At 35.1% G+C, this 26855-nt stretch overlaps 1 protein-coding gene across 1 annotated transcript in view; it reads right to left on the bottom strand.

Annotated features, from left to right (window-relative positions):
• The window catches only part of CEP128 (centrosomal protein 128), a 129586-nt gene that overhangs the window by 42359 nt on the left and 60372 nt on the right, over positions 1–26855 (bottom strand). The window contains exons 16-17 of the mRNA XM_059819872.1: positions 25892–25951; positions 24154–24346 (exon numbers count right to left, since the gene is read on the bottom strand). Coding sequence (XP_059675855.1) covers positions 24154–24346; positions 25892–25951 — 253 coding nt within the window. The remainder of the gene's footprint in view (positions 1–24153; positions 24347–25891; positions 25952–26855) is intronic.

Raw genomic sequence — 26855 nt, 5'->3', positions numbered from 1 at the left:
ACAGTAGGGGGATAGAACAAGTATGTGTGGCATATTATTCAAAGAGAGGCTCTCCTAGGAGCAGTGGATCATATCTAGAGACATCACTGTGGCTCGAGTCATTAGTGATGCATATTAACTAATCTTTATAAGGAGTGCCAAACACATCTTTGTACCTGGAAAAGGAACTGTCTGTACGGCAATACAAATCTTTATGGAGATTTGTCATCTAGAGCTATGAATGTCTTCTCTAAACAGCTGCCACTATCAAAAATTCAGAGGTGGTGTCCCAGGTATTGTTTGTTCTCTGAAGTAGTGTCCAAGTAAGTAAGCTGAATTCCAGCCAGAACAGAATCAAGGGTCTTCTCTAGAATCTAGTGAGATGGTACACCAAAATCAACACAGCTGGGACAGCAGCATATAGCTGTTAACTCACAGAAGCATTGAGAAATTGGTGAGCCACAACTGCAGAGCTATAGAAAACCTGTTTGCAAAACATTATTTCCTCAACTCTTCCCTAAAGAGATGTAAAAGCATATAAAGTCAGACCACCTGTATTTCAGTTTTTGGCAGCCTCATTAATCAACCAACTTGTCTCGATCCTAAGCAGCCACTTTTCCTTGGCAGGAAGTATTAAGCCTCCTATGTAAGGGTGTGTCCTTGCACTATGGACTTTAACCTGCTTAATCTGCCGTAGGATGACACCACCACAGCTTTTCTTATTTGAAGCCTTTACTAAACCATGATCCTACTGACAGAGAAAACCACTATGGGCTAAAGTTCTCTTTATGCCTCTATTCAATGATTTCTTAAAATTTTATATTTATATATATATTTCACAATAAATTAATAATTTAAACAGAAAGAAGAACTTTGTCTGACAACAAGAACTACAGATGTCAAGAATGGTACAAGGAAAAACACCTGAACAAAAACATGAAAAATTGATCCAGTAAAGCAAAAGTTCATCTGAAAGGCATGGCTTCTGTCATGAAAATTAAAATGGGACCCACCAGATACCAAGAATGCAGTTGCCAAAACTTCATTTTTTTGAAGTCTTTTTAACTAATATCCTGGTTCGCTGTTTTGAAAACAGATTGGAATTCCAGGACGCTGTCATTTCCTGATTACGAATTCAATATCTACTTATAAAAACTACATCCATAAATCTGCAGTAATGAGAAGGTTGCTGTGAAGACTAAAAGCAAGTCATACAGTCCTTGGTTGAATCTATCCTCAAATCAATGATTTAAACAATACAAAAAAACCCTAGTAATTGTGAGCCACTCCCATCTTGTAACATTCTTTATGTTCTGTGTAAAATTATATCTGTCAACAATCATCATAGCAATCTTAATAAAAATGCCAATGATTAGCCTTCTGCTTTGTTTGAAGTGTCAATACCACATTTTTTTCCATTTAACATGCTCAAGTTAAGGATGAAAAACGAATAGAATACAGCAGGAAAACCCAGCGTTGTTACTGTCTATGCCCTCCTCTTATGTGAGTTATCATTGCCCTGTAACTGCACTTCAACACTTCCAATCAACACAAAATCCAAACCTCAAACAATAACTGTGAAATTATTCTAGTCATTGTAGCTTCTGGGCTATGTCTTCTACTTGCAGGTAAAAAGGCAGAATTTCTTTCAAAGTGCAAGATGAACTTTCTTCATGGCAAACAAAATTCTTAGTACCATTAACTGTAGTAATTAAAGTATTATCTGAATTTCAGTACCAGAGGAAGGCGTTTCAAACTTCACCTTACTTATTATCAAAGATACATATCCCAAAGAGAACTCATTAACACACATACATTTAGTATTTGAAAAGAAACACTTGATTTGGAGTGTATTGCAATGCTTTTCTTTTGGCTACTGTTTACTGAAATAGCTATCAAAATATAAAGACTCCAACTCTTCTTTTATACTATCATTAGATTGGCACGACTTGACTACAATCACAGAAGTCTCTTTTCAGTTATAATTATGCAGAGTTTCTTATGACGAAAAAATGAGATTAAAAACCCTAAAAGTAAAGAAAATTGAGGGGATCACTGAGATCCACTGAATTTAGAAGTTATTTTGACACTCAAGAAACTCAAAGAAAAAACTGAAAAAACAAGTCACAATGAAAATTTTGATGTGAATGGGAAACAACCTGCTTCACTGGCTTTTTGCAACTACCTACTCAGTTAGTTGCAGTTAGCAACTGAAATACACAAATAAGTCATTGGCTGGAGTAAGTGAACAAAAGGCCAAAAGAATACATTGTGCTAAAAAAGAGCCTGGTCTATCAGGTTTACAGTATAGTAAAGAAGAATAGTAACTTGCAACAGTAACCAGCAGTAACTGGTCATTTTGGGTTCTGTAGCTTTTTCAACTTTTTTAAAAGATAACATTTTTGGGTCAGCACACATTTGCTTCATGTAAGTCTGATCTCACTCATGATTTCTGCCCCTGCAAAGGTTTAAAAAGGATATTGTTATTGTTTCAAAACTGTGCTAGCTGAAGATGCTGTAAATTCAGTTAGCAAATAGTTGTTAGGAACCATACTGACATCATCTCTAAAATAGTTTGATAAATAACTGTTTTTTCTTCTACAAGTTTGCATGAATGTGAATTTGACTGCATGTGAGAAGCAGAATCTCCTCTAGATGAAAAATATCAGTCAAGATAAACAACAGCACTCCAAAGTATGTCCATGTCTTATACTTGGGTTGGGTACTATCTTCAAGAGCATCAATCACAAGGATTCCAAGCTTCTCTTTGGGTAGGTGTAGCCACTCTTTTTTAAATAGATTTAATCACAGTTTGTACAGCATTCTATAATCTGTGACAAGATACATATGATCTTCCGTACACCACATAAAGGTCCAGGGAATGTGAATAAACATGTGTTAAGTTTTTGCCTTTCCATTCAGCAATGTGTTGTTGACCTGTGAATTACTCAATTGTAAGCAGGCACAGCTACCGTTTCCGTGCTGAATTATTGCCACTAAGCATTTTGTGACTGTTACCAATGCTTCTAAGCCCTTAAATGCCAGTGTTTCAATAATGACTTGATTCTACTATGAGATGCAACTGTTATCATGTATATAGGTGTTGATTACTCACGCAGTAGTAACATTGCCAACTAATGCCGGAATGCAGGCAAAAACGTTGCTATTATAAATAAATGTTAAGTTTCTTTTTTTCGTTAGAAAAATCTGGCCTACAATGCTAGTGAATAAACATTTCAAATTTTACAAGAGGCTGAGAAGCCAACCAACTTTTACCCTAACAGCCTAAGAGTACATTTATACTACAGTGAAATTCTTTAAGGATTTAGCTTTAAGTAAGTTAGTTTGGGTACTAATGACTGTGTAATTACTCCTACTTCATGTCCCACAAAAGCTAGTGCAACCCCAGATGAAATGGTGCTAGCACTAAGTGCTCCAGTTCCACCAGATGTGGTCAGATCACATCACAAATTGCATTTGCAGATTGCATTTGCTAAAAGGCAGGGAGGTCTCTTTGCTCCCTGCCTCTGGTTGTGCATTGCTCTTACTTTGTCCTGGCAAAAATGTTGACTTCCACAAGGGTCAATTTAGTTCATTACAATGAGAACAGAGTATACTGGCAAAACCTACAGATAGTCCTATACAGCTAACAGTGAGTAAAATATGGTTATAGAAGGGTCCAGCAAGGAGCAGACATGAAACAAAGGAAGGAGCAAGTAGCACAGATGTGAGTAAGAGAAATAGAAGCCAGAATTTAGCCTTTTGTCTGAGGTGACATTAAATGGCTCTGTTGTATGGGAAACTGCAGTCTGACCCATTAACTCATGATTATTTTGGATTCGTGTGTCTGAGCTGTAATCACACCTCTGTGTGTAGCACAGATCCACCCAAGCTAACTGACCAATAGCTTATTCTCTCATAATTTTGACGAGAAACCCTATTAAATAACCTGGAAAGAAAAAAAAAAATATGATCAGCATTATCTAAAACATAGTATAGTAAGAAATGTTCTCAAAGTGAGGTCTTCAGAATAGTTGACTTTTTAAACAGAAAATATAATTGAACATTCTGTTCTGTCACTGCATACGATATATAATTGTTACAATTCTCTCCTGAATGGAGAAACATTTCCTATCTGATGATGAATAAAATCTTGCAGGAGTAGACAGGAAGAAATTGAAACTTAATTTGTTTTCATTCACCAAGTGCAAGCTTGAAAAGATAATTTGTCATTTCTTGTTTTAGAAAGTTATGTTGATATGTTTATAGGCATAGTGGCTACATAAAAATTATGGTATGGCATATCTAAATGACAAAACAGGAAATTGAATGCCACTTTCTTCAGTGAGTTCTCTGTTTTAATATCCTAGGCTTTTCTTTTTTTGATGTTTATCATCCCAACCATATTTATGCATATCAGCAAATTTCCTTTTGGCTACATCTGAAAGGCAGCTGCATATCTTAATGCAAAAATACACAGAACTGATCTTGGACCTAACAGCTAAGGAAGGGTCAAAGATCAAGGGTATCGAGTGTTTTGAAGCAGCTAGTACATCTAATTTGAATTGAAGTAACTAGGTAAACTGAAGGAGGCCATCAGCTGCAAAACAGAAAGCTTTTTTAGCCGAGGACACTTGTTAATTGAGATGAGTAATTCTTTGGCGCTTAGAAGTATATTTCCTAATTGGGCTGTTTGAAGACCAGAGCTATACAACCCATTTGCAACGTTCACAGCAAAGGACAGCAGATAACATAGGAAGCTGAAAGATACTGGTCATGAAATTAAGCTTCCCTACCAATCTCAGAAAAAAGGTATCTTTTAGCAGCTTAAGCATTTTAATAAACTGTCAGAAGAGTAAAGCACACAAAAAAGTTATAGCTCTGTGGGATTCAGTCCTTGATAAATGCTGTAAGAAAGCTTTTAATTCTGCTAGGTGACCCTATGTATCACTAAGTCCCAAACAGCTTCTAAGAGAACATTTACTTCAACCAAGCACACACACACACAGAGGTCAGCATGTCTTGTTGCAAAACAGAAAAATTGCCAAAATTTACAGCAGTTCCTTCTTTGTAATTAGAAAGGTATTAGAAACCACAATATAATGCAACTAGCAGTTATATAACACCCCATCTCGCCACACGTGCTTTGGAGGAAGAGGCAAGAAACTGTATGCTGGCAATTATGAAGAAAGCCATAACACGAACTCTTATTCCTAATTTTCTCAGCTGTAGTTAGGCTTTGAGTTTCTTCCTTGGTCAGACAATCCTGTTGTTGTACTGTCCCATGGTAACTGATGATATACAAATAGGACTTACCAACTCAGCTGGTAAAGATTTTAACTTTCACTGACTGGCAACATTTCACTTAATATCTAAATTCCTGTTTTGAAAATTCTAGTATCTAAATGCAATAACTTATTATTCCCTCCATGTAGCCATGTGCAAAAATCTACATTATAACAATTCTAGTACATTTTTCAGAGAAAAAACATTTAATATAGATTTGAGGGAAAAAATCTCCTATACTTTAAAAGAGAAAATAATATTAAGAGGAGAATGATATGAAACATTTAAATTAGCCATTGCTTCTCATGCACAAGGGATAGAAACAAATTGAAATTTTTTTCCCAATTTAACAAACTGAATAGCAACACCAGAGCTTTATTTTTCTCTTGTGCAGTGGAGTATATGCCATTTTCAACTGACACATGACTTTTTATTTCCGATCAATCTAATTCCTAGAGACTGATCACAACAAAACCAAATTTACACTGTTCTTTTCACTAAGTAAAAACGTAAGAGGGTATTAGTCTCAGAATGGAGACTACATGGAGAAATTAATATCCAGTATGAGCAGTATAATAAACTTATTATAAAATTTTGTTACACACAGACATTGTAAATCTTACTACGAGGTTGACAAGGGCTGCAAATGAGTTGTTTATTATAGAATTGCTTATCCCATTCTCCCAACACTACATAATTTCTACAGGTAGAGACATTCAATTAACATTTAGCAAATAAGTGGCAAAATGACTCTCTCTCAGAATCCTACAAAAATGCCACTGTAAATGGGAGAACACATTGTATATCCTACACACCCAATTCTCGTATCTATTTACATCATATTTGCATGTCTGTTTAGTCTCAACAAAACGCTAGGAAAGCACTGAAGTTTGCAAAGCTGATAAAATGTTTGATGTAATTTTTATGATAAATCCCCTCTTGTGGCAGACTTTATAAAATATATTGACAAACAGAAACCTAGGAAGTGCTTTTAATAGCTGGGGCATCATCTCCTAGGTTAGGAATGAATTCTGAATAGTGTCAGGAATGGAGAGGTACCAAGCAAATAGTAAATTTGCTTCACTGGATATGCCCCTGAAGGGTATGAGACATAGGTTAAAATATGCATCGATCCGGTCATGCTTCTTAAGAACTCTCTACAGAAAAGTAGTCTCTCAGAATGTATACTCAATGTTGAAAATTCATACTATTTATGTAAGATTTTTATATTCTTTAGCAATCTTAATAAATGGCTAAATTTCTCATCCCTTGTGTTTTTATATTGCATAAGACAAAACACAATGACAGCAAATTAAAGCTCCTGAGACTAAAAGTAAAGGTTTAAGCCCTAGCTCTAAAATAATGTTTTGCACTGTGAAAATGTGGTTCTAAATTAAAAGTTGGTTTTGCTTTTCAGAAACTTTTTTATGCCTCTTACCCAAAAGTTTGTATCCTTTTCTGTGGATTCTATAATTTTTCCCCTTATCTAGTATAATTTCACTTTGTTACAACATTACACTTTTGCTGCCAGCCTATTTACTTCAAAAGGTCTTTTAGTCTACATAAGGACCAGATTTTTTTTTCTGTATGACAATCTACAGAATTAACAATGAAAATAAAATACAAATCACAAAACTTTCTGTTTCAAAATAACCTTTGAAATTAATCATGCTAGGTGTCTCTGACTATATCAAGCTTTCTGACAGCATCTTTTCCAGCCCTATTCTTTACACATAGTATGTCACAGTGCAACACAATTGTGCTTCTCCTACATACATTTGATCCTCCAAGTTAATTTCTCCCAAAGGACTAACTTTATCAATTATTGAGATTTTTTTCCCATTGAGTAAGACCTTCTATTGTATCTTGTAAATGTCTGTCCTGTTGCTGTCTTGATGTGTATTTTATATAGTAGCAAATTGGTATACTTAGGTTGAAGGATAACAGTATTAGAACTTCTGGAATAAACTCTGTTTCTGTTGGATCTTGTTTGCTCTGCTGAGACAGTGCAAACAGTGTCTTTAAAACAAGTTACTTAATTCAAGAAAACAGTTGTCTCTTACAGGCCCCAGATTTAAGAGCAAGGCTCGGGAAAGAATAATGTCAGATGTGCAACTTGCAGCCAGTCTACACATGCGCTACATGGGAAGAGAACAGAACATACGCAACAAAGCTTAAGGTACGAGAGACCTGACACTGCTTTGTCTTGATCTGGAGACATAAAATTGTGCAGTCATATTGGTGATTCAGATGGACGAAGCAGCTACTGATGACCACACACTTCTTATACAGCTCTGTAAAAATGCCCTGATTACAGCTGGTACCTGTATCAGTGAACTGACACTGATTACCAACACTTCTTCCAAACCCAGATGCAGCATGAGTGGTTCCTGGATCTGTCCAATACTGTAATGGTACTACTCACGTAAGTTGGATTATTACAATCTAGCAAATCATCGTCAACATGCAGTATTTAATTCCTAATCAACAAAAAGAGAAATTAATTTCAAAAACTGTACAAGATGACTAGCAACAAATAAAATGCTCAAAATAAATCATAGTTATTCTGTAGAGTACTGTTTAAGGAAATAAGAAATTCTAACTTTGTTAACTACAAATATTTTATGTTAACTCCCATTCTTACGATAATAACATGTTAGCACGTGAAAAATGCATAATCGTATAGCTGAATGACCTGTACAGTCATACCACTGATTCTCAATCACAGTAAGGATGAAAATTTTCATCATTTAGTAGTAATAATACTGTGTTTATTGTAAATAATTCTTTGGAAATCAAAATTTCCTTCCATATAACAAGCGTAATCTGTTGATTACAGCAAGACTGCAAAAGAATTATTTTTATTTAATCAAGCTATTTTAGAAATCAGAATCTGAAGTGATTTAAGACCAGATCAAAACAGGAGTTCCCAGTTGCAGTGTGCAGTAAATACATTAGATTTTAAAATGCAGTCATTTTAAAAACAGCCAAAAAAAGAAATCTTAGGAGGCTTCCACAGTTTTTATTCCCCTCACAATGAAATCTTCCACAATGTCAGAAGTCAGCCTGGAGATGCTATGATATATACATACTGTACATAAAATGTATATAATAGGGAAAGATAGAATATTTTAATCTTTTCAAATTTGAAATATTTTTGCAGTAAGTTAGAACATTCCAACCTTAAAGGTCAGATCTTAATCCTACTCTGTTCCTTGTTTCCTAGCAGCATGTGTTTCACTGTAATACATGAAAAGTCCACAGTACAACATCATTAAACCAGTCTGTGTACTTAAGTCTTACTGTCCAAGAATGAAGTATTAATATTTCTCCAGCTTTTAAGAAAAACGAGCATGCATATAGTAGAATACTTACATTCCACTCTTACTTAAGAGTCCACTTTAGTAATAAAACGTAACCCAACAAACATATAATCCCTTTAATACACTTGAAAAGCATCAGCTCAACAGCTTTGAAAAAGGAAGTCCCCTCTTCCTCAAAAACAAGGATGATATGAAGCTATAAAATGCAAACTTCTTCCAAGTTCCATCACACATCTTGTGCCTTGGCAGAAGCAAGGCATCTAAAAACCTAAGTTCTCTGGCAATTTAAATATGCTCCTGGTAAAAATAGCAATTTGTAATAGTCATTAAGAACTTGATAGGGAAACTAGGGATCACGAAACAGCTGTAAGATCATGAGAGAATGCACTTCCTTCCTTAGCCTGATCTGGGCATGTATTCAAGGACTTGAAAGGCAAAAGACTTTCTTAGCCTCTGACAGTTTTGAGTTATATAGACTTTTTAACATTTCTCCTCTTGATAAATTGTAGAACACTGATAATTATGAAAAAGCTTCTTTAGAGCAATGAGATTTTCTTTTGAAGGAAATTTTATTTTTTCCTACTTATCTCAAAATATCCCTAATCTCTTCCTTTAAGTAACTAATAGTATAGCTATTCCCACTATACTTCTCCTTGGATTCTACATATGCATTTGCTAATGTACCCTTAGCTGTGTTCAACAACTCAAAATAGAAGGACAGAGGTCTGAATGAAACTACTCAGTTTAACAGTTATTCGTGCAATTAAATGCTTGTGTTGATTGACAGCATCAGACTGATGGTGTCTATATATTCTGAAGTATTACCTACATTTTTTCCTGTAAACTGAGTGTTAAGCTTGCTTCTTTACTCTGTAAGCAAAAAAGTAAAGTTAGATTTTTTTTCCTTCAGAAATTTTAAATTTTAAAATAATTACTCTTTTGGATTATTTCCAGTTCTTAACAATCTCTTAACAGAAGAAATTAACATGGAATGAGATTGTGAAGGGGTAATAAAAGCCAGGCACAAACTCTTTAAATTGATAATCTCACTTTCCAGCATGGTTTAAAGGAAAAGATAAATCAACCTAAGAAGAAGAAGAAAGATGGCAAAATTCAGAATAATTATTCTATTCTATTGAATTCTATTCAGACTAAGCAGTACAGTCTTTGCATCTTAAGGTTTCACCTTTATTTGATACTACTTCAGACATCTCGCCACTAAGCATTAGCTAAAAATCATAAAGCATTACTTTTACTGACAACATCCTAGGAGTGGAGTACTTTGCAGGAGGCTGCTTCCACTTGAAGTCGCTGGAAATAGTCATTGCTTGAGCTAAAAGCCACCACAAGGCCTTCCCCGAGAAGTGAACCAAAATTCAGCTTTTCTGTTATTTGCAAACTACATGGTTGACTGTCCATGATACTGCCTCCTTGGCATTGTCCCACCTCAAGATGGAGATAAAAGAAACATTCTAAACTCAACCTCCTTGAAAGTCACAGCATTTGTTAACAAGGTAGTGGGAGCCAAAATACTGTGCTGAAGAATGTGTTTCAAAGGCATAACTACAATAACTACAAAAAGTGCTGCTGCTCTTCACAGCATGCATTACTACTGAGGGACAAAAAGTTTCTATTATATTCTTTAAAACAGTAACTTCTTCAGTTTCTGATTCTGAAATTACAAAACAATATTTTGGCAATTTTACTATCTTTGCATTATACTCAAGATTGTGCTAAGTTAATTCTGTCCTTTGAACTCTTCCTTAATAAAAATGGATTCTATGGATTCTAAGCACATTGCATTAGAATATAATGCTTTCATTAGGATTTTCCATTTGATACAGTATCTTGCAAGAAATGGCATATTGTCTGGTCATTTGACTTTGCAAATGGAAATGGTTTCCTATACAAACAACACTCAAACATTCTTTTCAGAAAATGCTGTTCCTAGAGCTTCAAACTAATCAAGAAAGTAATGTTTTATGGCCGAGTCATCAGCTGTAATTAAAATCAGAAAGCCAAACTTTTTGTCCAGGCAACTGAAGTATGTACAACATACACTGATGCAGTATGTACATATGCATGAAGTACATATATATATTTTAATGTATGTGTTTTCTTGTACTTTGTTTCTTTCTCTACTGGTAGGTATCTCAATTTACCAGATATACTAAAAACAAACAAAAAACCCACAACAAATCATATTTGTTAGAATTGTGAAACAAGAATTAATGTGGTGAATAGATTTTAGATTTAAGTATTTTCTGTTAAACAGAGATTTATATACTAGCAGTATATAATGTCACACAAAGGTGCAGGTCAAATACTGGAAAATAAGTACTGCAATATGAATGTGTCTAAAAAAAATTCTCAGAGTAGAAAGATGGTCTAGAATTAAGAAATTGAACTGAGAAATAGGAGACCCAGCTTTATTTTTAGTTCTTTCTTTTTTTTACATAACCAGGAGCAAGCACATTATCTCTATGACTCAGATATTGTGTCTGTTCAGCAAAAAACCATTATTTCACAGCAACAATTTGCCCACAATAAATAAGATTCAAATATAAGTGCCCATTACTACAAGTGGATTTTTAATAAATTACAGTGAGAGACTTGTTACTTGGGAAAAAACCTTCATAGCTTATTGTTCTAATCACTGATACTGTATGAATTATATAGTTAATTTGCTTGCCTTGCTTGATTCAAAAGGCAAAATCGTCAAAAGTGTTTTTACTACAAAATCTGTAAAGCATTTAAAAGTACCCATCACAGTTCCTATTTTATAAAACCAAAACCAAGGAGACTCAGTCAAAAGCTGAAACAAAAGGAAACAAAAGCTGAATGTCAGATACAGCCAGCTGTTACCTTGAAGATGCTAATCAGAGTAATATGTTCATTGAATTGATTAGAACCTAGCAATCGTTAATATTTAAACCACTAGAAGGAAAACAATGCAAACAGATTAACTAACCTTTTAGTTCATGTAATTTTTATACAGAAAAAAACAGCTTGTTTTCCTTTTTTCAAAGATTCACTTGTAATGTCTATTCTGTAATTGAAACTATTTTGTTGTATACAGTCAACATTAAGAGTTGGTTTTACTGGTGACTGAAGCTCTTCTCAAAGTGAGAAATTTTTTGGTAGTGAACTAGAACTAAAATTTCAATTCTCCAAATACACAGTATCATTAGCACTCACTTTAGCGGAAAAAAAGTGTTTTAAATAGCATGTCAGCTGAAAGGATATAAAAGCTGTTAACATATCAATGAACTACACTGAAATACATATTCTAATACAGCCTGACAAATCCTAGGCAAAAACATAACATTAGCTCTGATTTTAAAATATATTGAATATATAATATAGCGATATGTAAGATTTCAAATACTTTTTTAATTTCAAGAGCTGTATTCTATTAAAAATCTTGGATACTAAGTTCCTTTTCACTTCTGCTCAAATTTCCAACATGATTCATCTGTATTTTAGACTAAACTGACTTTGACTATGGCAATAGGTGGGAGGACCATAGAGCCCTTGTGGTTCAGTTTCATTCTTGTAAGACAGCATATTATTTAATTAAAACAGGCATCTTATCAAATATTAAAGAATTTCCTGGGAATGTTATTTCTACCTAATGAAGACTGAGTGACAGATAGCATGTTTCTGTTATGTACTTCTCAGGAAAATATTAAATTTAAGACAAAAGCTTGAAAGTGCCTGTGTTGGTTTTTTGGTTTAGGGTGGGATTTTTTAGTTGTTGGGTTTGTTTTGTTTTGGTTTTTTTTTCAAATAGTTGTAAATCAGTGATAGTGATTTTATATGGAAACACTATATAACCTGAAAGCATGACAATGCCTTCCATGCTAAGTCAAAGAGTTCTGATAAAGTTGTACAGATGGCTACAAGATTCTCTTTATTATGTAGTGTCAAAGCACTGTTATGGCATAACTGTGACTATATACACTCCTATGCCATCACTTCAACAGGTGTTAAACAACCCCAAAACTCAATAGTTCTTAGAACACCATCTCTTTAGCTTGGTTTAAAGAAAAAAGTCATAATTCACAACAGGAAGAAAAGAAGATTAAATAATAGACTCTAACTGTTTAATATACATTAAATCCCCATCCCCCAGGGTACTTTTGTTAATTTTTAGTTTCCAGTATGTGTAGGTAAACCAAGAGGTAAAACCAATAAATTTAGTCTCTTACTGTTAGTGTGCACTACCAACTCAGCAATTTAATGTTTAAAGGACACATCATGCTTTCTAAACTATAAATCTATACATAAGTTTCAGAAAAACATTTAAAGTATGTGATTCAGAAAGAAAGAAAAAAATCAAAAGGAAGTCTTAAAAACAACTTAGCTACAGTTTGATCCCATCTCTTACCTTCACTTTTTCACAATGACAGCCATATTTTTATGAGTGCATAAAAAGATAATGGCAAACAAAAACAGTTGCATAAAATACTAGACAATTAGAGCAATGCATGTCCAGACTGATATTTCCAGTTTTCCAATACAAAAAAACACACAGGGCAAGATTTCCAAATGATTTGGACTTATTTCCATTCCTCTAAGACTCTGAATGCAGGTTCATTTTGGCAAAGTTTAAAATAACTTCGAAGTCCTCCCTCCTCCTTCCCTCATCACATTAAAAAAACCACAAACATTATTTAAAGGGCAAGAACACTATTAAGAAAAAATTAATTATTTGAATAGTAATTATATTTCAACTTTACACATTTTGAAGCTCATAAAAACCAAGCATTATGGAGAGTTTCTCTGAAACCCTTCAGATTCCTTCCTTTATGTATGCTTAAAAAGAATTTTCTCTACTTGATGTTGTCGTTCACTGTTCAATAAGAGATGACCTTAAAATACCTTTTGATGTTTCTTGCTGCCACAGAAAGGACTGTGTTATTATACAAGGACAATATGAGGTAACATACAAAAATAAGAAAACAAACAGGAAAAAAACAAAGATGAAAGGGCAGAACAAGGCTTAAAGTTATATTCAAAACGGTTTATGTACTTCATTATTAAATTAAACATAATAGTTAATAATAGAAAGATTTTGCAATATTTTGGTTTTCACTGGCTCCCAATTTTCTACTTTTTTTCCTCAGTTTAAGCAACACACACTGCTCAGTGTCAGTGTATTTGCACTCAATGCACTGCACTGCCTCTGTATTTTGAACTTTTACACTTTCTGCTTTAGTGTTCTTAACTCAAACAAAAGTTGGACTTACTGACTTTAAAAAAAAAAGGAATATATTATTTGGAAGATAAGATTTTGTCAAAGCAAAGTTTCTTCTACATTTTGAATCTACTTTAATGTAACAGGCTGTTTGAATCTACATTTTCCACAGCAGTTAAATAACAAATAATCCTGACTGAACCTAACAAAAAAAAAAATCCACGAGAATTAAAATAAATGGATGTCTTGCTTCAGAGATCACTTACCAAAATCTTTGTAAAATATACTTGATTTACCTTCACAAGTGATGAAACTAGTAGCTAACTGTATGATTAACAGACATGACACCATCACTAAAATCAGCTAAAAATGTAAGTCTTCAAAAATTCAATTTTTTTATCCTCAAATCTAAGACAAGGCACAAAAAAATATTGTCTTCTGACTCCTGATTACACTGAATGTAATTAGAACAAGAGCAGAATGGATGATAAATGTAATGCATAAAACATAACACCACAGACTTGCCCGGCACAGGTTTCTGCTTGTGACAAAAGCATCTAACATAAGTCTCTCATAACTCAGTACTAGAATCATTACCTTCTTAAGCCTTACTTAGCAGTATAATCTACATCAGAGCAATTCTAAAAATGTAATAATTCAAGTGTGATTATAGAGCAATGCACCTGCTCTTCTTACATCACTATAGCCTCACTAACATCTCTTTATAAAAAAAGAATGGATGCGGCCCTGCCAAATACATCAGGTCTTATTTTGCTAAACAGTGTTTCTTTGTTGACTATCCATGCCTTCTCTGAAGTAGCAGTATATTATCCTGAAACAAAAGAACTGTGCAGATTCCGTGTCTCACTTCTTACAGCACACCATGTCTAGCTTCTATACATTTCAATATATTCCAAGAAAGATTTTCTTGGAAGAGCTATGTTCCAGAATCTATTTATACTGCTTCCTCTCTGTACTCATTCCCAGAGTATAAGTGAGCCTTAATGTAACAGAAAAATATATACTTTTGTATAGAAGGTTAATATTAAAGCATTTAATATCTGTTACCTAAAACCACATACTCTTAACACCTTCAATTAAAAAAATTATGACACAATTACAATACCTGTAATATTTTAAAGGTATTTAAGCAGTAACTAACAAACAAAAGAAGATTGCTACAGCTTAATGTTCCTTTTTCTTTTTATCAGCTACTCTAACTGCACTATATATATATACACAGGATTAGCTGTCTTCAGAACTAAATTCAAGATTATAAATACTCTGGCACACTGACAAACATGGCCAAAGCTACTGAAGTCTCACAAACAGAGATGGAAAGATCAAGAAAGGAAAACACACAGGTAAATAATATCAGGGCCTGAGCTCAACAGTCAATGCTATTCACCTAGTTAATATATATTTTTGAAATAAACATGACATGTTCCAAGAAAATAGCTCCCAAGCAGTTGAATCTATCCTTCTGAGCTAAGGCTGGCAAAATAGAATGCTGAAAATATTTGTGATCAGAAACTAAGAATTCAGACATACACCGAAGAGAAACTAAATTATTTACGCATGAGATACAGTTTGATGACAAAATTTAGAGGGAATGGGCACGGTAAACGATTTAAGGAGTTAAGGTATTAATGGAAATTTTTTCCTTGTGGAAAAGAAAAATAAAATTGTAGCAAGCATCTTGACTATGTTTTCCAAAAATGCTGATGTTCTACTCTTGATGAAGAGACAGAGCTGATACTTTCTTTTGACTAAACCAACCAGCAACTAAAGCAAATTTTAAGTCTGTAGGACCAATGGGTGCTCCCAGGATCAAATACAGACTTTCACTGATTTGTATGATAAGCTTTTCAGACTACCAAATCTGGCTAGACCATATAAAATTAGATAAATGAAAGAAATTTGGGCCAGGTCTTAGATGCAATTCAGGAAGAATTTATTTGTCCTACGTTAAAACATTTCTCTGTAATAATAATAATATTCTTGTGATCTGAGCTAATTTTGAAACAGATCCGTAAGAACATCTCGGCATGCTCAGTGATCCAGAATGCAAATGAAACTTAGTTAAGAAACTGGAATTTATGCCTTTTATTTCCTCAGACCTTTGTCAATTTTGTTAAAATATTGAATACTTAGTGCAATGCTATTAAAATCAATCTCACTAGGAGATCAACATCACTTCAAGAATTTTTTTATTTTTATCTAAATTGTTACTTACTGAAATATCCCATTGTGTGACATGCTAGATAAATAAATTGTTAAGTAGTGAACTGTATCCAAAGTACAAATCTGCAAACCTGAAATCAGAACCCATATCCTCTTCAGTTCTTAGGTATTTATAAATATTGCTAGACTTCTGAATTTCTTAACTCTCCAGGTTGGTACGCTTATCAAGAAGGGAAGACAACTGCAGCCAGTCTTGATACATCACCAGAGAGCTATGAAACTTCTGCTACTCTGTAAACAATCCTGAAACTCTAGACTACATTACTGTATTTTCCTTCATACACTATTTTCTCATTCATGAATCTTCGTGTTAGCTTACTTGTATTTTTCAGGATTATACCAGATAGACAGCCAGTTTACCACCACAGGTAGGACTGTGATAATGTTAACACTTCTACAGAAATTCATAAGGAGGATCCAAAAACCTACAATATCCTAGATATTTACAAATGCTTTGGTGAAGAAGGGAAAAGACAAAAAACTACGTAGTTAAGAGTTTTAGTAGACGTATTTAAGCTTATAAAACAGCTGAAACATGTTTGTTAATAAAGCAGTTTAAATACTCATCTTACCTACTTTTGGTAGGTCCACCATAAATCTCTATTTTTATTCTTTCCCCCCCCAAAAACATGAATAAACTATAATATCAGATCCATTGAAGGGAAATCAACAAATTAATTTCTTGAGAATACAATTATTCTGTCTTGTTTTTATAATTTCTGATTTATGCAAACTTAATGGAGTATTTTTAGACTATATTAAGTACTCAGACAAGCGGCTTGTGTTGGTGGGGACAGTCAACCATATCCATGGATATTCACAGAACCAGTCTTTCTGACAAAATGTTCCATCTAAAATCTGCATCATACCAAATGTAGCAGAAAACATTTTCATCCATTTGCACGAAATTTGACTGAAAATCCATTTTATTAAGCAATACTGTCAAGCATACTTTAGTGTTAAACAAAAAAAAGAGTGAAGGGTCTTTTTATCAAATAGAGTAAATTCATTCTGCCTTCATTTGCTTTATTCCTACACCTGGGTTTTGCCCATAATTTCATTATTGAGCGCCTTAGTATTCTGTAAGTACTTATTCCATTTTGTTATGTTGAAGTAACAAAAGCCAACCACCATTCTGTCTTCTTAATTTAAATTTTCATTAATTTTGATAACATTGCTTTCTCCTTAACACCTTTTTATGCTATTAGCCATGTCTTCTTTTTTCGTTTGGCAAAGTAGCTTTTCCAATTTTCATGTCCAAGTCATTTATACATTAAACTATTTACATGTTTACATTCTACTGGTTGCACCATAATTAAAGCCAGGCTTTTCATTCAGTATGTAAGAGTATTTGTCCAAGAAATGTAAATAGCCATATTTTGCCTTGCAACTTTTTTCAAAAAAAAAAAAACCACTTCATGAATAAGAGTATTCAGAACTCACATTAACAGACATGCGTTCAATTATTCCTCTACTTTTACCAATTTACAAAAAGTGACTGATTGGGATTTTAATTTGAAAACTATGGCCTTCATTACACCAAATCTATGTTGACATGACTGAAACAAGCCAATTAAATTCACATGTAGACTAAGTCCATTATTCTTGCATACACTGTCACATGCACTGTCATTTAATTCAGAGGCACAAGAAAATGGTATTGAACACCAAGTCAACCTGCCTATTTCTTAGTGCATTAATAAAAAGATCTCAAAAAACTGTTCAATGTTTGTGAACATTACTATAAATTTCTGATTTCTGCTTCAAATTAAAAATTGGTATAGAAAGTGGTATAAGTAAATAATACATAAAATTTCCTTCCTTGGCATCAGGTAAATGAAATTAAATGATCCCAAGGCTATTCCACTTCCTCTGTGTACCAACAATGCCACCAAATTTTCTAAGGCTCCAAGTTTTATTATCATATTCCTACTCTTCATACTAAGCTCACGCATGAAGAAAAGTGAGTCTACAGACCAACATCTATGAAATAGTACTAACTATCCCTTTCAATAACTACCCCTTTATCACTCAGAGTAGCACATTCCTTACTTTAATGTATAGTTCTTATATTTAATCATCACGTTAACATTAGTAATTTCCTACATAGTCCCATGTTGAATGCTCTACAGATGACAGCCATACTTTGTCTTCTGTTACATCTATCAGTTATTTGGTAACTACCAGCTATCTTATCAAATGAATGAAATACCAGGAAGTTGCGCTCAGATTACCTGTGGTAAATTTCAGTTGTATTTTATTTCCCAGTCTCTAATTATTCATTCAGTAAGTGTTCGTTTTAAAGTCTTGAATACTACTAAGAGTAGAGGACCTACTGCTGGAAGGGCTGTGACACCACAGCAGCTAAAGCTGAATAAATACACTGTTACTGGGCCAAATCATAACAACTTCATCCATATCCACAAAACCTGTTGACTATCAGATCTAATCAAACTAGAATGTGATGAAGTGAATCATAAATTTGCATACATGAAGACTATTCTTAATTTTATACATAATTAATTGGCTTTGTAAATGCAAGTACCTGCTTCCCACCTCCAACACTGTTTTCACGGCAGTGTCCAAAAAAACCAAGAAGAAAAAAACAACAAACCAAAATAAAAAACGCCTTCACCTTACATGACCAGGTTTCAAATTATATCTCATTAAAAAAGGTGGAGTGGAAAGAGCCAATAAGGTGCCTGATAGTTACCTACAAACAGTCCTAACTCCCTATTTCCCTATAAAACAGTAAACTTAATTACCATTAATTGTTTAAATCAGAAATAAAAATTTTAAAAAATTAATCTTTTATGAATACTTTTGAGTGAAGACAACAAGGAGGATGTTTTGGGAAAATCCACCAAAATCCACCAGCAATCAAAGTCACCTATCTTGATCTGCTGCTATCTTCATACCTATGTGGCTCTGGATCCCGAGCATGTGCATGTATTCTGACCCCAGGCCTTAAACTTAACACTGCCCTGCATTATCAGCATCCTGTCATCTTTTTCTAAGTCCTATTTCTCATCCTGTATTTCATTGAATTTTAAAGCATGTTTACTTTTTTGTGTTACGTAGAAAACTTCAACTATGTAACTGTTATTTCTTTTTTCTTACCTACTTTTAACCAGCATCCGCCTCTAGAAGTAAACAGAAGAGAACATAATTTACTTGAATTACAGAAATTGTAATATGTCAAGTAACAAATGGAACTGAGCTTATTTGTAGGGAACAAAGGAATGGCCCTTATAAATAGACAGTATGAGATCACATACTATTTTTTGTGCTCAGTGAATAGCATTATTAAACTGAAGAGTGGTAAAAAGTAATTTCCCATGATAACTTTGCCTATAGCTTGAAATTTAAATGCAGGCTGTGAATTTTTCCACAAAGCCTAAACTAAATTAGGTACAATAGAATTAAAAACTAAATAAGGTTTGCTTTATTTCCTATGCATTTAAATGAAAAAAGGCAAATAAGGCCTCAGGGAGATCATCTTACCAGATAATTATTCAAATATAAGAACACTAAAACTCTATTAATATTATATCAGGGTCTTGATGCTATCATTTTAAACAAATGAAAGATAACAATAGAAACATTCAAGCTTGAAAGATCAAAGCATGTTCTCTTTCAAAGTTCATTGTAAGTGGAGGAAGAAAATCTTGACAGGATCTTACTATTCTTGTTAGGCAAATAACGTGCATTGTTCTATAAAATATTTACAAGAATGCTTTTATTTGTTATTGCTATTGTTTTATTTTTGTTACAATATTTCACAAAACATTTTCAATAATAATTAAGTCAGCTAGCAGAAGTTATAACTACACTTAAAAGTTTACCCTCATCTAATCTGAGTCTACATAAATCTAAATACAAAATTACTACCAAAGAGAGAACTTATTCTATCTGACAAAAAAATTAGCCCATCGTTATCAGTATTGAGTCCTGAATGAAGGCCAGACCAAAGTTTTTAAAGAAAACACAAAAAAGAAGCCCTGAGAGGTGACAACTTCCTTCGGAAACTGAGGTAATAGAATACAATGAAAGCCATACCACGACACAGTGAGGTACGCAAATAATAGTCTAACATATTACGTAAAAAGCTGCAAATGAGATGACAAGTCAGCCCTATTTATAGACTATATCAACCCATAAGGTATGCCAATAGTTCTTAAGGTTTACCTACATGCAAGCTTTCAGCAGAACTACTTTATTCTCCCCCATAGGTCAGGTTCGTCTCAGCCATTTATAGATGTCAAAACACAATCTACACACACCATGTAGCCTTCCATTCTTTCAGGCTTAGTTAGATCCTCCAACAAAATTTTAGATGAAGGAGGTGGAACCAAAGAATCTATTTCAATATGGAAATTGTGATCCCTGGACCCTGTGTCAATTAGCCTGTTTTCCCAGTGATCATTTTCATGCATTGGCTTCATCTTTTTCCTTTGATCACATTCCTTTTAGCTCTCCCTGTAAGATTCCCAGCTATCACTATTTTCCTGATGTCTTCAGAAACTTGTTCTTCTGCTGAGACAGTGCCTTAGAAGGAGAATGCAAGCAAGCATACACCCATCTGCATGCACTGGAGAAGTAATATTAGTAATATTCACAAAACAATCAGTGCAGGTCTTGAGATAATGTTAAGCCTTAACACCAAGAATTAACCTCATACAACATTTCCTCCCTCCTCTCTTTTCATATAAAAACTTTTGCCTCCACTTCCTTTGGTTATGGAATTCTCAATATTAGCTATATTATGCTTTTTATTCTACCATTATGCTTTTAGACAATGATACCTAGCGATGGACAGTTATCACCAATTATTACTATTATGGCAATATCATAGAATAGTTTGGATTGGAAGGGACCTTTACAGGTCATCTAGTCCAACCCCCCTGCAATGAGCAGGGACATCTTCAACTAGATCAGGTTGCTCAGAGCCCCATCCAGCCTGACCTTGAATGTTTCCAGGGATGGGGCATCTACCACCTCTCTGGGCAACCAGCGTTTCACTACCCTCATCATAAAAAAATTCTTCCTTATATCTAGTCTAAATCTACCCTCGTTTAGTTTAAAACCATTACCCCTTGTCCTGTCAGTACAGGCCCTACTAAAAAGTCTGTCCCTGTCTTTCTTATAAGTCCCCTTTAAGTATTGGAAGGCTGTTATAAGGTCTCCCTGGAGCCTTCTCTTCTCCAGGCTAAACGACTCCAACTCTCTCAGCCTTTCCTCACAGGAGAGGTATTCCATCCCTTTGATCATTTTTGTGGTCCTCCTCTGGACCCGCTCCAACAGGTCCATGTCTTCCTTGTACTAAGAACTCCAGAGCTGGAGACAGTAGTCCAGGTGGGGTCTCAGCAGCGTGGAGTAGAGGGGCAGAATCACCTCCCTCGGACCTGCTGGCCACGCTTCTTTTGATGCGGCCCAGGATACGGTTGGCTTTCCAGGCTGCAAGTGCACATTGCCAGCTCATGTCCAGCTTTTCATCCACCAGTATCCCCAAGTCCTTCTCTGCAGGGCTGCTCTCAATCCCTTCATCCCCCAGCCTGTACTGATACCAGGTGTTGCCCCAACCCAGGTACAGGACTTTGCACTTGGCCTTGTTGAACCTCATGAGGTTCACATGGGCCCATTTCTCGAGATCCTCCAGGTCCCTCCAAATGGCATCCTGTCCCTCAGGTATGTCAACCACACCAGTCAGCTTGGCATCGTCTGCAAACTTGCTGAGGGTGCACTCAATGCCACTGTCTCTGTTGTTGATGAAGATATTTAACAGTACTGGTCCCAGTACGGACCCCTGAGCAACACCACTCGTCACTGATCTCCATCCAGACATCGAGCCATTGACCACTACTCTCTGGATGCAACTACCCAGCCAATTTCATACCCACCAAATAGTCCATCCATCAAATCTGTACCTCTCCAATTTAGAGAGAAGGATGTTGTGGTGGACTATGTCAAAGGCATGCATTGATAACTGTTAATTCTGGTTTTGCTCAGATCCATCGTGTATGGGTCAGCAGACAGTGCATAATCTTCCAATCACTTAATAAAAATACCCTCCTGGAAATTAAAGAAAGCTTCTAAACATTAGAAAGGTAAAGGTGCAGAGTTGTCTTCCAAAAGCAGTAATGACAGTAAATAAGATACACCGTCGAAGACAGAACTTCAAATAAATTATGAACTGACTTTAAGAGCTTGTGTGACTTGACTCAAATCAACAACATGCATGGATTCTTCCTGACCAAGACCAAGCCTACACTTCAAAATTTTACACTTCACCTAAGTCTGGATTTAACAACGATCCACTCTCACATTGTTTATAACAACAAAAGTATTGGTTTCTGACAGCAGAAAAAAAAATCTAGTTTTAAGGATGAAAATAAAGATGTACTGTAAATTGTTTGCGTTCCAAGTTTTCTATAATCACACACAGAATCACACACAGAATCACTAAGGTTGGAAAAGACCTATAAGATCATCAAGTCCAACCATCAACCAACACCACCATGCCCACTAAACCATGTCCCACAATGCCACGTCCACACGTTCCTTGAACACCTCCAGGGAGGGTGACTCCACCACTTCCCTGGGCAGCCTGGTCCAGTGTCTCACCACTCTCTCAGTAAAGAAATTTTTCCTAATATCCAGCATGAACCTCCCCTGGCGCAACCTGAGGCCATTTCCTCTTGTCCTGTCGCTAGTCACTTGGGAGAAGAGACCAACACCCACCTCTCTGCAGCCCCCTTTCAGGTAGTTGTAGAGAGCGATGAGGTCTCCTCTCAGCCTCCTCTTCTGCAGACTGAACAACCCCAGTTCCCTCAGCTGCTCCTCATAAGACTTGTGCTCCAGACTCCTCACCAGCTTCGTCACCCTTCTCTGGACACACTCCAGCACCTCAATGTCCTTCTTGTAGCGGGGGGCCCAAAACTGAACACAGTATTCGAGGTGTGGCCTCACCAGTGCCAAGTACAGGGGCACGATCACCTCCCTACTCCTGCTGGCCACACTATTTCTGATACAGGCCAGGATGCCATTGGCCTTCTTGGCCACCTGGGCACACTGCTGGCTCATATTCAGCCAGTTGTCAATCAACACCCCCAGGTCCTTTTCTGCGGGGCAGCTTTCCAGCCACTCATCCCCAAGCCTGTAGCGTTGCATGGGGTTGTTGTGACCCAAGTGCAGGACCCGGCACTTGGCCTTGTTGAACCTCATCCAATTGGCCTTGGCCCATCCATCCAGCCTGTCCAGATCCCTCTGCAGAGCCTTCCAACTCTCAAGCAGATCAACACTCCCACCCAGCTTGGTGTTGTCTGCAAATGCTCTGGTTTTACTATAAAAATACTCTTCATTGAAATAATGTGTTTAATAAGCTACAAGTAACACAGTGTAAGTGAGCTTGTACACAGACAAAAAGAGAATGACAGACTGAGATCTTCCTGTCTTCCTGAGACTCTAGAATAATAAGCTTATGAAAGTGATTTCTCTACTCCTAGAAGCATTCTGCTCAAAGTCAATCTTCAAGAAACTATAAAATACTAAACTACAAGTATCTGAGCTGAGACTGAAAAATGGCTTCTTGGTTGGGGACAGTGAGGTCCATCCCTGCCAGAACTTTACACCACTCAGTAAAATCTGTTTAGTTATTCAACTAGAACCAAAGCTTGTCTTACTGTATTTTGCAATACAGAAGAATGGATAAGAAGAAAATTTGCCAAAGTTCTTTGCACATACAATTTAAGCAAAAGGGAGTAACTGCACAGGACTTGGGACTGCTTTGGGCTCTTTCTTTTTGACAGATAATAGCAGCACTGCCAATGCTGCCTCAGACTTATATCTAATTCCTCTTTGCCTGAGTCATGGAATGTCTCAGATGGTACAGTTGAAAAATAACTTCTATATCTACTGCCCATGTTGCAAACTCATGTCTTATTCAGCCATTATACTGAAAACAAAAAAACTGTTTTGTTGGTTATCTCTAGCACATTACCAAATTAGAGTTTGTAATAACTAGTTGATAAAATATATCTGAATGTGCCATAGGAATTATAATTAGTATAATTTTAAAATTATTTCTCCCTTCTATTAACAAAAATGGAATCAGCAACATACCTCTCTTTTCTCTGTGAACTTCTTCCAAAAGTTTTTCTTGCTTTTTTATCTGTTTAAAGAGAGACTGATGTTCAGCCTCCTTCATCTGTGTAAAGCGCTTGAGCTGTTCTCGGCTCTGCAGTAAGTAGCATCGCAGCTTTTTTTCCTTGCTTTCTCTCTCCTTTACCTCCTCGCACAACCACTTAAGCTTAGTCTACGTTAAAAAAAAAATGGGACAATAAAAAGTAAAGAATTCTGATGAAAATAAGAGGACATAAATGTTAACTGATCAAATTATCTTTGGAGTCACAGATTACTCATTTGTACCTATTGCTGAATGATGATAGTAATAAAAAGGGACATTCAGATCTATTAAGAGGACATATGTTGACCTTCAAAGAGTCTCAAAAGACAGATATATTTTGGCTTATAATTGTATGTGAAGAAACAATATACAGATTTTTTTTTTTTAATCAGGAGCATGAATTTGCTGGGGGAGGTATGGAAATTCACATTGAATTAAGAGATACTCCTTCCTTTCAGAATGCCTTTCTCTCTCTATTCTATGTTGGCAGAATTTAAAGCATTTATCCATTCTAAAATACAAGTGACATCAATCCTTTCTGGTCAGCAAAATTTATACTTAAGGTTCACACAGAGGAAAAAGAAAAGGGAGCTCACAAGGTCATGGTCAATATAGTAAATCTGTAAGCGGTAAAAGAGAATACTTTCACAGTGCCTATTTAAAAGAAATGAAAAAGGGGGTATTTTAAGTAGACATTTATTCTAGACTTCCCGCTAGTAGCTAAAGAAACTTAGGTGAGAAATGTATGCAAATGATTATTAGCTTCTCTTTGATAGGTCTTTTTAATAATATGTCAGTATCACTTTTTTAAATGAAGAAAATACTTCCTGCATAACATTTCTCCTTTGATTCTGATCTTATCTCTGCTGTCTATAGTGGCAGTCTTTTTTGGTCTACAAGTCCTACATAGATACATCATTAACAACCTTAAATTCTCTCACATGCAAACAGTTGCAATTTTTCTTTCAGTCAATTCTCCTGTGGCTTTGACCTTTTTAGATGAAGCAAAAAAAAAGCATGTCTTCTGCAGTTTCTCATGATCTACTTTGATTATGAGAAACCTACTCCTTTTAAAAGATATTGGATAAGAAATCTGTTTGTGTGTGTGAATTGGGGGAGCAGGAGGAAAGCTGCAAAATGAAAGGCAAGGGTTATAAGTTACCGTCATTACTTTGAAGTTTTCAACCATGTGCGCACGCACATTATAGGATTCCAAAGCTTCAAACAAAGGGGAAGGAAAATAGTTCATTTTCCAAGAATCTAGTTTAATATCCTTTATAGTTAATAAATAACAGCCTTATTTAAAATAATTTCTTGCCTTGTTATAACCCTATAAGAGAAACTTAACCTGCTGACTATGTTTCATGTTTTTCTTGTCTGAAAATAATTGAACCAGATCTAAAGGCTATCACTGCAGTTACTTCAAAGCATTTTTTGTAAAAAAAAAAGCATTGCGATTTATTTTGCTATAGAGACAGCTATTTCTTGTTGATAGAAAAATTTGGAAAATTATTCCATCAGTTGAAATAACAGTCTGGGAATATCAGAATTATTGCCAAAGGAATGTTTTTGTATTTTTCCTTTAAGTGCCTTTTCAAACACACTTCCAACTGAATGATTATAGATGTTGGATATAAGCTTATTCAGTAAAATTTCAGGAAGTTTGACTATTACCTTTGTTTCTGCTAACCAGCGATGAGGGTCATTCAGCACCGTTGGTGTAAGTGATATTGCCTATGGATTAGTAGGGGAGAAAGAAATAGGCATAAAGATGGGAATTGGACACAGAAAGGAGAAAGTCTTTCCCACTTACTGGAAATTCATTAAATAAATATTCTTTGCTAAAAACCCAGCTTGGGAATCATATCTAGAAATGGTTTAATAGAACTATTTAACCATAAATTAGTCACATTTAAAAGGTAATTATGCAAACTCACTGATACAAATTTTGTTTGAAGGTCCAACTTCAGCAGGTTGCAATGATAGTAAGTTGTATTCTGAATCTGTATAGTTTTCTCCTAAGAATCACTACAATGATGTGTTTTGAACATCCCCAGAACATACATCTGCATTAAGGTGTATATTATCCATTTGAATGTATGTCCTTTTTTGAAAATATCATAATATTTCCAAATAATACCATCAGACTTCACTTTAAAATTACTATTTCTTAAGAAAAGGCCAAATTCAAAGTCATTGAACTGCTTTTTCCTCCATTCTGCAGAACAAGAGTGGCTGCACATAAACCAGAAGTAGCAGAACCAATTGTTAGTCATTGAACTGTTATCAGTATATCTACAGAAATGCTATGTGCAACATGACAAATGTCTTATCAAAAAGTAAAAAAGGACAAACTCCCAAAATCTTTAAATTATACATAGTGTTTTCATGAAAAAGACAAATTACTTGCTTTGAATATTTGGTGTTTTCATGATGATGGTCTTAGTGTTGCAGAATAAGTAGTAAAACAGTGAAAAGAGTTGCAGCAAACTACAAGTTTTCCGAAACTTTGAGTCTGAGCTTTCTGTATACAAGGACCTGCTCCACAGAAGAGGAGGTTATAAACTCTTTTCACTTCCAGCATTTACTTCTCTACTTAAAAAACAAAGCATCTAAATGATTTTTTAATAAAACCTTT

The sequence above is a fragment of the Gavia stellata genome, chromosome 7 (genome assembly GCF_030936135.1).
Source record: "Gavia stellata isolate bGavSte3 chromosome 7, bGavSte3.hap2, whole genome shotgun sequence".
In the NCBI taxonomy this organism is placed as follows: domain Eukaryota; kingdom Metazoa; phylum Chordata; class Aves; order Gaviiformes; family Gaviidae; genus Gavia; species Gavia stellata.
This window is presented reverse-complemented; position numbering and strand designations above follow the sequence as displayed.